The following is a 13,215-nucleotide window of genomic DNA, read 5'->3' on the forward strand; positions in this document are numbered from 1 at the left end:
GGAAAAGAAAATTGTAGGAGGCATTAACGTGATGGGAAAATCTGCAGGGGTTGACAATTCAATTGACGTCAAAAGCTGGAGTGATTTGGAGCAAAATAGGACTTAAAAGAAAAAAAGTTGGCAAGTGATGATATTGAGGCTGACCCGACCCGACCCGACCCTTATTGGCTAGGTGGGCTGGGCTGGAAAATCATGGTAAGATATTATACGCATGCACAGAAATGATGGAGCACCATTATCAGAATGGTGAATGGTGAGGCTGAGGCTGAGGCTGTGGCATGCACAGAAATGATGTCGCCGCAGCCCGCACTTACTTCCAATTTGGAACCAACTAACTATTACGGTACGCGCACAATTATTATTATTTTTTTATATAATTTATTAATTATTATTATTATTATCATATTCTGAAAAAGGAAAACATCATTAATTCTAGTTCTTCTTAACCAACAAATTGAATTTGGCTAAAATCTTTCTTTACCCCAAATTATGCAACAATCTCTTTGTCTTTGTCCAACACATTTTCATTTCATTTCATTTTGTTTATAAAAAAGCATTGCAACTTTAAACTTTACCATCTTACCTAATAAAAATTGAATCAGCTAAACTCACATTAAATTTGAAATATAAAATATAACTATACGATAATTTAAATAAATAGATCTAAACATAATTAACATTTAAAAATATAAAGTCAAAAGTATAAAATTAGTCTATGTATTTTACTTTGGGGTTAAATGAGCTTTTATGTTTTTTAAATTTAAATTAAAGACAATTTAAGTATAGAAATAATGACCTTAACAACTCAAATTGGACCCAAACTCAAAGCTTAAATTGATTCCACATTTACAATCACAGCTCATATTTGCATTTACATAATTATTTGCAGTCAAAAAAACTTTATCCCGCTCAAATTAAAAGAAAAAAGCCCTAATAGCAAAGTATGCACCATGTGATCGGAACTTTGATTGAGTTTGATCTTGGAAATTAGTGTTTGATTTAAATTATAATAAAATAAGAAAAAATCATTATACCAAAATTTATGTTCAATAAAAATTTGTGAATGAAAACAGAAATTAAATTGTAATAATTAAATATTATTTTTTAAAAATAATTTTTTATAAAAATATTATATTATTCGTATCGAGTCACATAATATTTATTTGACATAAAAAAAACTGACAGATGGATAACATACTGACATATCAGTAAATTTTTATTTATTTATTTTTATTTTTTTTTATAAAAAAGACACAAATCATCGTCGTTTAAATTTTCTTAGAATGACTTTGATTCTCGAAGGTTGAAGCCACAGCTCATGAGTTGCCAAATCCATATCTTTCGCCACCGAAAGGGTTGACTTTTTAACTCGAATTATTAATATACTAATCAGAAAACAAAACCAAGCCTCTCTCTCTCTCTGTCTGTCTATATATATATATATATATAATATGCCATATATTGTTAAATATTGTTGGCATCTCCGATTTGACTGATGAACGCGAAACTTGATTTATCCAACAGCTGTTTCTGTGTCATGCTTATGTGCTGCTGACCTCATTAATTAATCCCAACTCCTTTCTCTGCAAATTAATAGATATATATATATATATATTCTTGTCAAATTTATTTATGAGCATCAAGAAAACTTATTGGGCCGCTCCTGTATTAGTTTATTAATTATTGTTTTTTTGTTTAAAATGCAACATTAAAGCCTTTAATTGATCATTCTCTCGATTGAAATAAAATTTATAAAAAGTCGAGTTTATATAAAATTTAAAAATTTTAAATTTGAGTGTTGTTAAATTTAAATAATCATTCATTATATTAATGAAAATTAAGGAGAAGATTGAAGACGGAATAGAAGAATGGTAGTGTGAGAGAAAAATTAAAAGGATTAACCTAGTGAGCTTAATTTATAGGATTAATCTAAGACTAATTATAAGATCTAATAAATATAAATAAAATATATATAATTATACTAATAATTCTAATACTACTATTCAAATTAGAATATAGATATCCTATGGATCAAACTTATTAGAAAAGTGAAGACAAAGGTTGAGCAAACCCCATTTTACTTTATTAGCAAATACAATTCGTATGAACTCACTTGGTGAAAGAAAAAAACTATGGTGTTTTTGGGAGCAAAGAAGGTGAAGAAAGAGAAAGGGACAACCCCACTATGGAGTACGTAGGGATATGTCCTCTCTCCCTTTGCCTTTATTATCACCACATCACATGGAATATATATATATATATATAAAAGCAAAGCCATGCATTTCAAAACTGTACTATGGAATTCTTGCAAAGCAAAGCATGCAAAGCTGCATCAACACTTTTCTTTGCCTTGTGGTCACCTCTTTCTCTCCTCATTTGTTCTCTATTTATTTCTAAGGGATTAAAAAAGGGTTGGGCAAGTGCCCATTTTGGTAATTTCTTCTTGAAGAATAAGTCATACCAATATATATATCATGATTATTTTATGAGAGTTATTTTTAACTAAAATTTTAAATTTGATTAATATATATTTTTTCATAGTTTAAGGATGAGATATTGATGTCTCCGGACACAAGTCAAGTGGTTGGGTTATGATAAGTCAGGATTCGTACTAATAGATCATGAATTTGATTTCTTACTCTGCACAGTGAGATAAAGTTTCCACCTACGATTTATCTCATTTATCAAAATCGAGCGATGGGAAACCACGCAAAATATTAATTTTACTTGAAGAAATAGAATAACGATTTAAAGATGTCAAAAAGAATTTAGAGGCACAAGAGATATTGTATTTTAGGTGGACATGTACCACCATTCTCTCATGTCTTAGTATTATGATTTTATTGATAACATCATTAATTCTCTACTTAAATTTATAAATCGTATGATATGAAATCCTTTAAGTATTAACAAAAATAAAAATTTAATTTCTTATCAAAACAAAATTAATAATTAAACTCGGTAACCTCAAATTCGTTAGTGTGTTTTTGATATTTCTTCTACAAATTTACTATCCTATCTCATTTACAAATTAAGGAATCATATACATACACATATATTTATACGAGTAAGTTGTACTCAAATCCAGTGGTTTAGGTAGATTATACAAGCACCCTTAATGATTTATATTTAAGATTACTTGTTCTTATGATTTATTTTTTAAAAAATAAATATATTTTTAATTTAATTAAATAAAATAAATCATAAAAATATCTCTAAAAACAATTAAAACCTTGAGATGTGGTAGGCTTAATACATAATGGGGTCCTTGAGTTCAAGGGAACGAAGACTGTAGTTGAGTAATAAATCGAGGTACTCGAACACTAGAAGACTACATTTGAGTAAATATACAAAATACTCAAGTAAATGAAGACAATTGTCAAGTCGGCATTCCAAATACTCGAGTACATGGTGTGAATAGTCGAGTAAATACTTCAATTACTCAACTAAATAATGGTAATGGCCGATTAAACTCTAAAACCAAGGAGGGGGCGGTTCAAGGTCATGGTAATGGGGCTATATCCCTTCTTGGGCTAAGTTGTTAGATTCTAGAGGACCTTGGATTCCAGCTAAACTTCAGTATGTTTCCCCCTCTAGTTTCAAAGAACGTAATTCAATGAGTAAAGTGTCTTTGGATGTTATTAAGGAGAATATGACACATTAGATTAATTTTTTTGTGGGATATTTTATTGAGAAAAGACTACTATTTCTTGTGATTCCAAATATCATCGAGGTCATCTTTAACAATTGTGATTTTTATTTCTTTTGTTTTAATAAGCAAGACAATACGTTGGGTGTGTTTGACGTTGGGCCATGGGATTTTGGGGGTGGACCATTATTTTTAAGATGTTGGGAACTTGGAATGATTCTTTCACAAGATTCCCATATTTTCAATGTGCTTATGGAGGGATAGTTCGTTAAGGGAATTTAAGTTATTGTCAATAGGTTGAGGAAACCTTTGATTGAGGATAGGACAAGGTTGGGGTGTGCACGTGTTTGTGTGGAGATGCATGTGTCTTATTCTTTTCCTAAATACGTTGAATTGAATCAGTGAATAGATGAATTCACAGGTGATCTTAAAGTTGCTCATTTACTGGTGGAATACCAATGGGTGCTTTCAATCTATACTTATTGTTGTGTTTTTGGTCATCTTTTATTAAGATGTTCTAAGAATTATTTTCAACCTCAGAGTGATAAGAATACAACCTAGATGAAAAAGCCTATTCCTGAGCATAATAAAGAGAAAGGTATTGCGTATGTTCTAAGGAATGAAATAGTTGAACATTCGGGTAAGAGTGGGAGAGAATTATCTCATAAATCCATTATTGAAATTGCTGAACATGCTTTCTAAGTCTATTTCTCGTAAGATAACTAAGAATTGATCTTTAATGTACAATAGATTTTAGTCTCTTATAGGGTAGAGTATAGGTATTTCTTCTCTTGAGGAATTGAACGAGGATGTATTGATGAGACAAAGATGGATATTAAAAAGTATGGTAAAAGGGGTTAATGGGAGGATGTTGTTTTGAAATCTGACATGAGTGAAAGTCCTTGCTCAAAAAACATTCCTATTAAATTTGAGTTATAGTTGAAGAGAGAGATAGAAGAAGAAAAATGTCCTCACGAGAGTAAACAAGGGATTTAGCGAAGGAAGTCCAATGATTCAGGATCCAACTTAATATTGTTTGCCTCTAGTTTTTTTTTTTTTTTAATAAGTTGCGAGGAAAGTTTTGTTTCTTTTTTTTTTTTTTATTTAGTTTGTTTTGGTATTTTCTAGTTGTTAGTTTAGTTTTTTTTTTTTTGAGGTTGCTTGGGATATGCCTTAGCGTAACTTGTAAAAGTTTTATGATTTTTTTTTTTTGTTAATATACACTTACTTGGAAAAAAAAAATGAATGATTAAAAATTAACATAAGGAAGAACATTGTTGTTGTTTCAAGTTAAAGGAGAAATATTAAGTGAAAATTCATTAGATAAAGCATTTACATTGAGAGAATAAGGAAGAACATTGTTGTTTTTTTTAGAATATTCTTTCATTCAATCAATTTTTTTTAGTCACCTTAAATCCTTGGCGTTAGTATTTGTGAAAGCATAACTCAATACAAGTATGTTAAGGAGACTAAAGGTGACGAAAAAAATGATTGAATAATAGAATGTGTTAAAATTTTAATTGAAAGGCTAAGAATCATACTTTTTAATAATCCAAAAATCGTTTTTATGTATTAAATGGAGATGAAAATTTACCCTATTCATCTTGTCCCAAAAAGTGAAGTCGTTCATCCCGGACGCCCCTATTCCCGGCCCGACAGGAATGTGGGGGGATGTTAATCATGGTGACTCAACTGATCACAGCGGCTAGATCAGTGCTCACTGCACACAAGGAGCCCCCTCACTTGAGAGATTGCTCCCACATTGCCGCTAGCAAAAACTCGATCCTTGATCCTTGTCCCAAATTTCACCATCTGCTACCAGTTGAGCTGCCCATGCGAGCTACCCTATTCATCTTACAAATAGAGATAGTGGTAACAGTATAGAAAAATAATATTATTGGTTCTTAAATTTTATTTTTAAAATATATTAATTAATTATTTTAATTTATTATCATAATAACTGAATTTTGATTTTTGTTAAAATTTAATTATTTTTGATATTTTTTTTATCAAATTTTATTAATAAAGACTAATATAATATACATTAATATAAATTTTACTTAATATTAAGATTAATTTAAATATGACAATCAAATGATTTTGAAGATTATATTGATGTATATTATGTCACTCTTTATTAATACAATTTCACAAAAAATAAAAAAAAATAAAATTTGAATAAGAATAAAACTTTAGTTATATGTAATAAAAAAATTTAAGATTAATAGTATAATTAATCTTAAAGTGATAATATCGTAAGTGGGGCCCACAAGAAATAGTGGGCCAGGCATCAATATAGCCCCACCCAATGATCATCATGAATAATATGATGCTCTCAGACGTAGGCATCAATCATAATCCCTACAAACCCAGCCCCCCACCATCCGCGTTGGTGTCATCAAAACCCAAATCCGAAGGAGCTCCTAATCAAATACAGACCATCAGATGCCCATTCAACGGCCACGATCCTCCCATCCAACTTCGCATCATCGCCACGCCACGGTGATGTCACGTGACCACCTCCCTTGATCTCAAGGAAACTCCCCCCGCACCCCCTCCCAATTGTGGGCCCCACGTTTTCCTCCTTGACCCTCTAACTACAATTTCTTAACAACCCACCCCCCTCCCTCTCTCTCCTTCCCTCCCTATAAAAATAAGTCCAAATCTCTCCTGGATGTCTCATATTCCCGCATTAAGGAGAAGCTATACTCTCTCTCATTTGGCAATAGAGAGACGAGATTGCAAGAGCTAAGAGAGAGAGAGAGAGAGAGAGAGAGAGAGTAATTGAATTGAAGCCAAGGAAAAGAACGAGAAAATGGGTGCTGTAGTGAAGGAACCTCGCCTTGTGGTGAGAAAGTTCCTGGCCAGGCCCCAGCATGAAGGCGTTGGAGCCATTGTTAGAAGAAGTATTGGAAGGTAACCCACACACTTCACTGATTTTCTTTCATTTTCTTTTTACTTTCAAATTTGAATTACAATCCCAGTACACCAACTTAATATCAATGGCGCGCGCGTGTGTATATATATATATATATATATATATATTTGAACACGGGAAGTTTGAACGAACGAATTTTGAGCTGTTTGGCTAAGTGGGTTCTGGCTCTTGCTCCAGGTTTGAATTGAAGTACTTTGATCCCTTTCTTGCTCTCGACGAATTCTCAAGTGGGTTTTGGCTCTTTCTGCTCCCCCTTCTCCTACTCTGTTTCTTTATTAAAGATATCCACATTCATTTGTTCCACTATATATATTTGTGATTAATTAGGCTAATGGGTTTTGTGTGTTTCTTGGTGAATTTTGCAGTTTCTGCTCCTGGTGGGTTTCCTGATCATCCACACAGAGGTTTGATTCTTTAAACCGTCTTTTTCTCTGCTGAATAAGAGAATAAATAATATCTGGCATTGGATTCACTCCGCTTCTCTGTTTGCTCCTTTGTATTCACACTTGACAGGATTTGAAACAGTCACCTACATGTTGCAGGTACATCCAAAAGCAACTCATTTTCTTTCTTTTTTTCCTGTGTTTTTCAAGAGAACCCAACATAAATTAGAATAAAGCAGCCGCCATTTTTGTTCTTTCATTTTCTTAATCTGTTCTACTTGTCCATTGGAACAAATGCTTTTAGTATTTGTCAAACGTGATACGCAGATAAAATCGAATAATATTCATGATTTACTTTCATGTGTTGTTTATTACAAGTCACGCTATTTTGTTTAAAATTTTTGTTGTATATGGTTATGTTTGTTAGAGTGTGGGTTTTGGTAACAATCTTAAAGTTACTCCTTTGCAATTAGAGAAAATTAAGTTATTTACTCTCTCGATCCTTGCAAAGCAGAGTTTGATACAACCGGAACTCTTTTTATATAATTAGAATATGCATGCTTTTCTTTTCACAGGATCCAATTGAATTTTGTCAAAATAACAGTAGAACATGTTAATCATTTATGATAATTATGGCATGGTGATTAGTCAGTTTGATGTTAATGGTGTAACTTGAAAGGATGTACCATCTATCTTGTTTGTCCAAATTATGAACTTAAAAAATCATAATCAAGTTGGTGAGGTATAGCTGGCAGCAGATCCAGCTTATATTTTAGGTTCACATATATTGTTTGGTGATGTTTACACATAGTCAAATATGGCCAAGTGCAATTGCATTCTAGTTAAGGTTGTAAATGGGGAGACTAACTGGTTAAAGAAACGTGTTTGTTTGGTAAAATGGTTTCAAAGTTATTTTCAAATTACCCCAACACACTAATTTTTATTAAACATTAAACCATAGAGAAAAATCTTTGCTAATTTCAAATTTGTATGAAATTATGGTAAAAAAAAGGGCGGCATCCCTACGCACTTACCTCCATGCTCTGCTAAACTTGTCGTTTTTTTTTACTTCCCCAAAATATGGTTCCAAAACAATCCAGAAAGCTAATGACCCCCTCATCCTCCTGCCCATTTTAGGCACACATGTAGCTCACCCTGTTTGATTATAGTTCTTGTTTTCTCCTTATCTTTGTTTTGTAACTGGAGATGATAAATAATTTGACAACACAACTGCTTTCAAATTTTTCCACTTTAAGGTGACATTGAATTTTGAAACTAATCAAAACATTTTTCTTTTTATTTTTTCCCAAATCTGGAGTGTTCCAATGTAAATTTCCTAAAATAGTTCTGGAAGCCAATACACTAACTATCTGTTCGAAGCTAGGATTTTTCAGCAGAAGGAAAAATGCAATAACTTGTGCACATAGACTTTTACAGGCTCATAAGAACATTCATTTATGTTTCTCCTTTCCCCCTAATTCCACAAATCTTAATTCCAAACACAATCTGTTAAAACATCAAGACACTAGTTTTTGAAACCATAATAACAACATGGCTCCTCTTTTCTTGCTCCCCAAACCAGTAGCAAGAATGAAGTGAAATATACCTATTGGCTGCTATACTAGAAGAAACTTTTGTTGATTTTGTACTTTGACCAGGGTGCTGTAACACATGAAGATTTTGAGGGGCACAAAGGCACCATAGGAGCGGGTGATTTGCAATGGATGACTGCTGGAAGAGGGATCGTCCACTCTGAAATGCCGGCTGGCCCGGGAACCCAAAAAGGCCTGCAGCTTTGGATCAACCTTTGCTCCAAATACAAAATGTTAGTGCATCCTCTTTTTAACTCCAAATAATAATGTTCAGATATGAAGCATAATATGTAATCATGTGTTGTGGAATTTGTAATGGGTGCCCTTTTTGACACCCGTTCTGTCTCCACCCTCATTCTGTGCTTCATTATTGGATCCCACATTGTTAGAAAGGGCATGGAGCTGTTCTTTTTTGGCTCTACACTTTTATAAGATAGGTGGGATTTTAAGGTCAGATTATTCAAACACCCTTTAAGAGCGTGAAACAGAACTTTTTAGACAAAAATACTAGTATTGATTATGAAAAAAAAAGTGAAAAAATTGACCGACGAAGCTAAACTTGGACTAATATAGACAAAGTTTTCTTGAGGTAAGAGAGAAGGGGGAGAGAATAAGGAAAAGTTGAACATTGAGATGGGGCACACACTACAGGAAGAAAACAAGAGGAAAATAAACGAGGATGAAAATGAAATTTTGTAGTTACCCAATTTGAATCATAGTTGAGGGTATCAAATTTAACAATTTTAAGCAATGTCCACTCATAATTGAAAGGGTAAATTACACTCAACACCCCTGGAGATTGATATAAATACAGGCACTCATTTTTCAGAAATTACATTTTTTTTTCTGTAACTGTTTTTTCAGAAATTACATTAACTACCCTTAATGTTCAGAAGTTAGCCCCTGAGGTTTGAAGGCATCAAAATTTAACAATTTTTTAAGTGATGTTGAGTCATGATTGAAAGGGTAAATTACTCTCAATACCCCTGAGGGTTGATATAAATACAAGTACTCATACTTTTCAGAAATTACATTAACTACCCTTACGGTTCAAAAGTTACCCCAAGGTTTGAACTACATCAAATGGGATGCCTCTAAAGTTCCATATATTTCTTAACAAATATTTGATTAAGGGGAGGGTGGTATAATTTTCTGAATGTGGAAGGTACAAGCTGTAATTTAGAAAAAGCTCAAGGGTGTCGAGTGTAATTTACACTAATTAAAAGGATGCTTGTATAAATAAGCCGACATTTTGTGTATTGATAGAATTCAAACTCGTTCCACTGACTATTTCTCTCAAACCACAGGATAGAGCCAAGGTATCAAGAAATAGCCAGCAAGGACATTGCAGAAGCAGCGAAAGAAGGAGTCAAGGTCAGAGTAATAGCTGGTGAAGCATTGGGAATCAGATCACCAGTCCATACCGCAACACCAACCATGTACTTGGACTTCACCCTCAAGCCAGGGGCTCATCTTGAGCACCCAATACCCATTGCATGGAATGCATTTGTGTATGTGTTGGAGGGTGAGGGCATATTTGGAAACTCCAAATCCGTGGCTGTGGGGCCCCACCATCTGGCCCTGTTGAGCAGTGGGGGGGATGGTGTTGAAGTGTGGAACAGAGGGTTGAAGCCCCTTAGGTTTGTGCTGGTTGGGGGGCAGCCCTTGGGTGAGCCTGTGATGCAGTATGGCCCCTTTGTGATGAACACTCAGGAGGAGATTGACCAGACCATTGAGGATTTTGAGGGTTGCACCAATGGGTTTGAGAAAGCTAGGCATTGGAGGTCTGAGGCCACACTTGCTCTTGAGTATTAGCTGCTACTATTTTTTCTTTTTTGGCTTTTGATTAATTGTTTAGGTTCAACTAAATGGGGAATAACAGTTGTTGGTGTCTGGATATGTACCATTAGTTCAGTGAATCATTAACGTCATGTAGTATATATAATTTTATGGATTACTGTTACTAGTATTTTAGGTTTCATAACTATGGGTCATCAATCTTAATTATTATTAGTTTATAAGAAAAGAAATTTCCTAAATTTACCCCAATGGGATGGTAGAATGTGTATTAAACTTAGATAGGAGGATTCTCTCTGCCCGTCATATTTATGCATATATCCCAGGGAGACTTATTAGAAAAAAAAGAAAAGAAAAATGAGAGGTTGTTCTTTTGTGACCATGGTGTGAAAACAACGTTATCAACAAAGCAAGCAAAAGACTATGAAATATGAGCTTCCTGTAACTATCATAGAATGAAAAATTTCGTGTATTGAGATTAGTCTTTGTAATTAACATATACCATAAGCTTGAGCGTAAAAAGAGAAACTAATCTTTTACCACATCAAGAATATACAAGAATTACCAAATTTCCACAAAACTTTATGCATATTATATTCTTTTTTATATTATTATGTTGTTTTTGTCAAAATATAATAATTAAAATTTGAGGTGGAAATGTCTTAGATTTGCTAGAGCGTTGCGATAAGTAATTGTCAGAAATTTCTTTTGGCTATGGGTAGATTGTCTCAGTTGATGAGACGTTCTCACGGGTAGACTACTTCTTGGTTTCTCGAGGAAAGTGCTTTTGTATTTCCACGAAGACTGCCCTCTTATTTCTCGGGTACGATGTATTTATGTTTTTATAGGTAGACTATCCCTTTGTTTCTCAAGGAGAGTGCCCTTATCTTTCCATGGATAGACTGCCCTTGTGTTTCTTGGGTAGATTGCTCTTATGTTTTCATGAGTAAACTATCTTTGTGTTTTTATAGGTAGACAACTTCTTTGTTTCTTGGGTAAACTATGTCCAGAAATGCATGTTATAAGGTACGCGGGGATTTCTCACCCCCCATATGCCTTCCAACAATCAAGTCAATATAAGAAGAAAATGGTTTCCCAGCTAAACCGTGGGGGTTTTAGCCAGATGCACAAGAAATGCACAGTAAACGTGGTATGAAGACAGAATAGCTGAAGTCACTATCCAAAGGTTAGATCTCCTACCCAAAAAGGGAAATAAAGTATTTATAGGCATGCAAGCCAAGGAGGTAGAAGGGTGACAAGTGCCATTTGATTGTCATGACACTTGGTCAGTGATGAGTTGGATGGGCTTTAGAGGAATCCACTTGGGAGACCCAGTGACCTACAAAGTCTTTTGGGAATAGGTGAGCCTTTTGGCGAGCTACTAGAGCAAGGTATCATGCTTTCAGGAAAGGTTTTTATCAGGGAAACTTGCTAGTCTTTAAGACTTGGGTTCACTCATGAGAGCTTACTTATAAGACTTATATGTTTACCCATGAGATGCCCCAATGTTTTACTCAATAGATGGCCTTAGTGTGTTTACTCGTGAGATGGTCTTCGTGTTTTACCTATGAGATGGCCTTAGTGTTTATCTGTGAAATGGCTTACAAGTTTACTCGCTATATGGCTTGTGAGTTTATTCGTTGAATGGCCTTTACACCTTAGAACACTTGAGAGTTGAGAGAACTCTTAGAGAAGTGTGTGTGTGAATCTAAAAGCGAGTTAGAAATTTTGAGAAAATTTTTACTTTTTCTCTTCTTGAGATTTTTGGATCTAAGTGATTTTGCGTGAATCTACTTGGCATCCTAGCGAGGAACCTAACAGTGAAATCGAATTTCATCAAGATGTATTCTTTCGTTTTTGCTTTCAATTTTTGTAAACCATGATTTATGAAAAATGTGATACTTGAAAATTAAATTTTATTCCGCTACGCATATGATGGGATCTATGTAATCCAACAACATGGACCAACTTCTTATTATTGCCCTCAAAATAACTATATAGTTTCCAAGGTCTATACTAGTTGGGGGCTTAGTATTTACTTGGGCCTAGTCGCTGATCAACAAGGTTCTTTTCGAGGTTGCCGCTTCTTTTCCCTTGCATTATTCGTGGATGTGACATAACAAACTTGAGCCTTTTTCTGGTCCCCTCTAAACTGCCCTATTCCATGTGGGGTGGGAAATTTTATTAATAGGTACCTTGGTGATATCATTGCTTGCATGTTATTGATTAAGGATCTCCCTAGGATCACATTATAGGTTGGGGAGTGTCTCTTGACAACCATGAAATTCACTTGTTGGGTCACACTCTAGGAATATGTGCCTAGCGTTATTGGCAGTTGAATAGACCTCAAAACGGTTACTTCTTCACTAATAAAACTATATAGTGGGAAAGAGATGATCCTTAGATGATCGTGGCGATACACATATTTTCAAAACAATTCCAATACAAGAGGTTAATCAAGCTCCTACTATCAACTAAAATCCTTTCAATGGGATGCTTGGCAATTACCGCAGATATGACAAGTGAATCATCATGAGGCATCAACACATCCCCTTGATCATCTGGAGTAAATATAATAGAGTCTTCATCTTCTTCTACCTGGGCTATTGAGTCAACAAGCAATGCTTGGCGGGCATACGCTTTTTGGGCTATAGAAAAGTCTCTTGCCATGGTCTCGCCCTGCTAAGATCAAGTGGATCCTTTTTCGAGTAGGCTCGTTATCATTTTCTTCTAGTGCAGCAACTGGCTCACCTCTTCTTTGGTTCCCATCTTTTTCTCTCCTTTGATTTTGATTATCACGACCCCCTTGGTTGCCTTGATCGAGCCTAGAAGGCTGCCCCTATTTCCCTACCTGTA

General features: G+C 34.3%; 1 protein-coding gene across 2 annotated transcripts; it reads left to right on the top strand.

The window, feature by feature from the left end:
* Positions 1 to 6,312: 6,312 nt before the first annotated feature.
* On the top strand, positions 6,313 to 10,531 carry LOC127810896 (pirin-like protein). 2 transcript variants are annotated; one of them, XM_052350487.1, is made up of 6 exons: positions 6,313 to 6,565; positions 6,765 to 6,814; positions 6,953 to 6,991; positions 7,101 to 7,129; positions 8,629 to 8,795; positions 9,870 to 10,531. In XM_052350487.1, the coding sequence occupies exons 1-6, from the start codon at positions 6,465 to 6,467 to the stop codon at positions 10,375 to 10,377; spliced, it is 894 nt and encodes a 297-aa protein (XP_052206447.1). In that variant the 5' UTR covers positions 6,313 to 6,464; the 3' UTR covers positions 10,378 to 10,531. The 2 variants fall into 2 exon arrangements, with proteins under 2 accessions (XP_052206447.1, XP_052206448.1); XM_052350488.1 differs by lacking the exon at positions 6,765 to 6,814 and having other exon boundaries at positions 6,325 to 6,565.
* The last annotated feature ends 2,684 nt before the right edge of the window (positions 10,532 to 13,215 follow it).

The sequence above is a fragment of the Diospyros lotus genome, chromosome 10 (assembly GCF_014633365.1).
Source record: "Diospyros lotus cultivar Yz01 chromosome 10, ASM1463336v1, whole genome shotgun sequence".
Lineage (NCBI taxonomy): Eukaryota > Viridiplantae > Streptophyta > Magnoliopsida > Ericales > Ebenaceae > Diospyros > Diospyros lotus.

Coding starts and splice junctions, on each gene's coding strand:
- LOC127810896 (XM_052350487.1), top strand. CDS start 6,465: ATGGGTGCTGTAGTGAAGGAACCTCGCCTTGTGGTGAGAAAGTTCCTG. Junction 6,815..6,952: donor TGCTCTCGACGAATTCTCAA/GTGGGTTTTGGC, acceptor TGAATTTTGCAG/TTTCTGCTCCTGGTGGGTTT. Junction 7,130..8,628: donor CAGTCACCTACATGTTGCAG/GTACATCCAAAA, acceptor TACTTTGACCAG/GGTGCTGTAACACATGAAGA.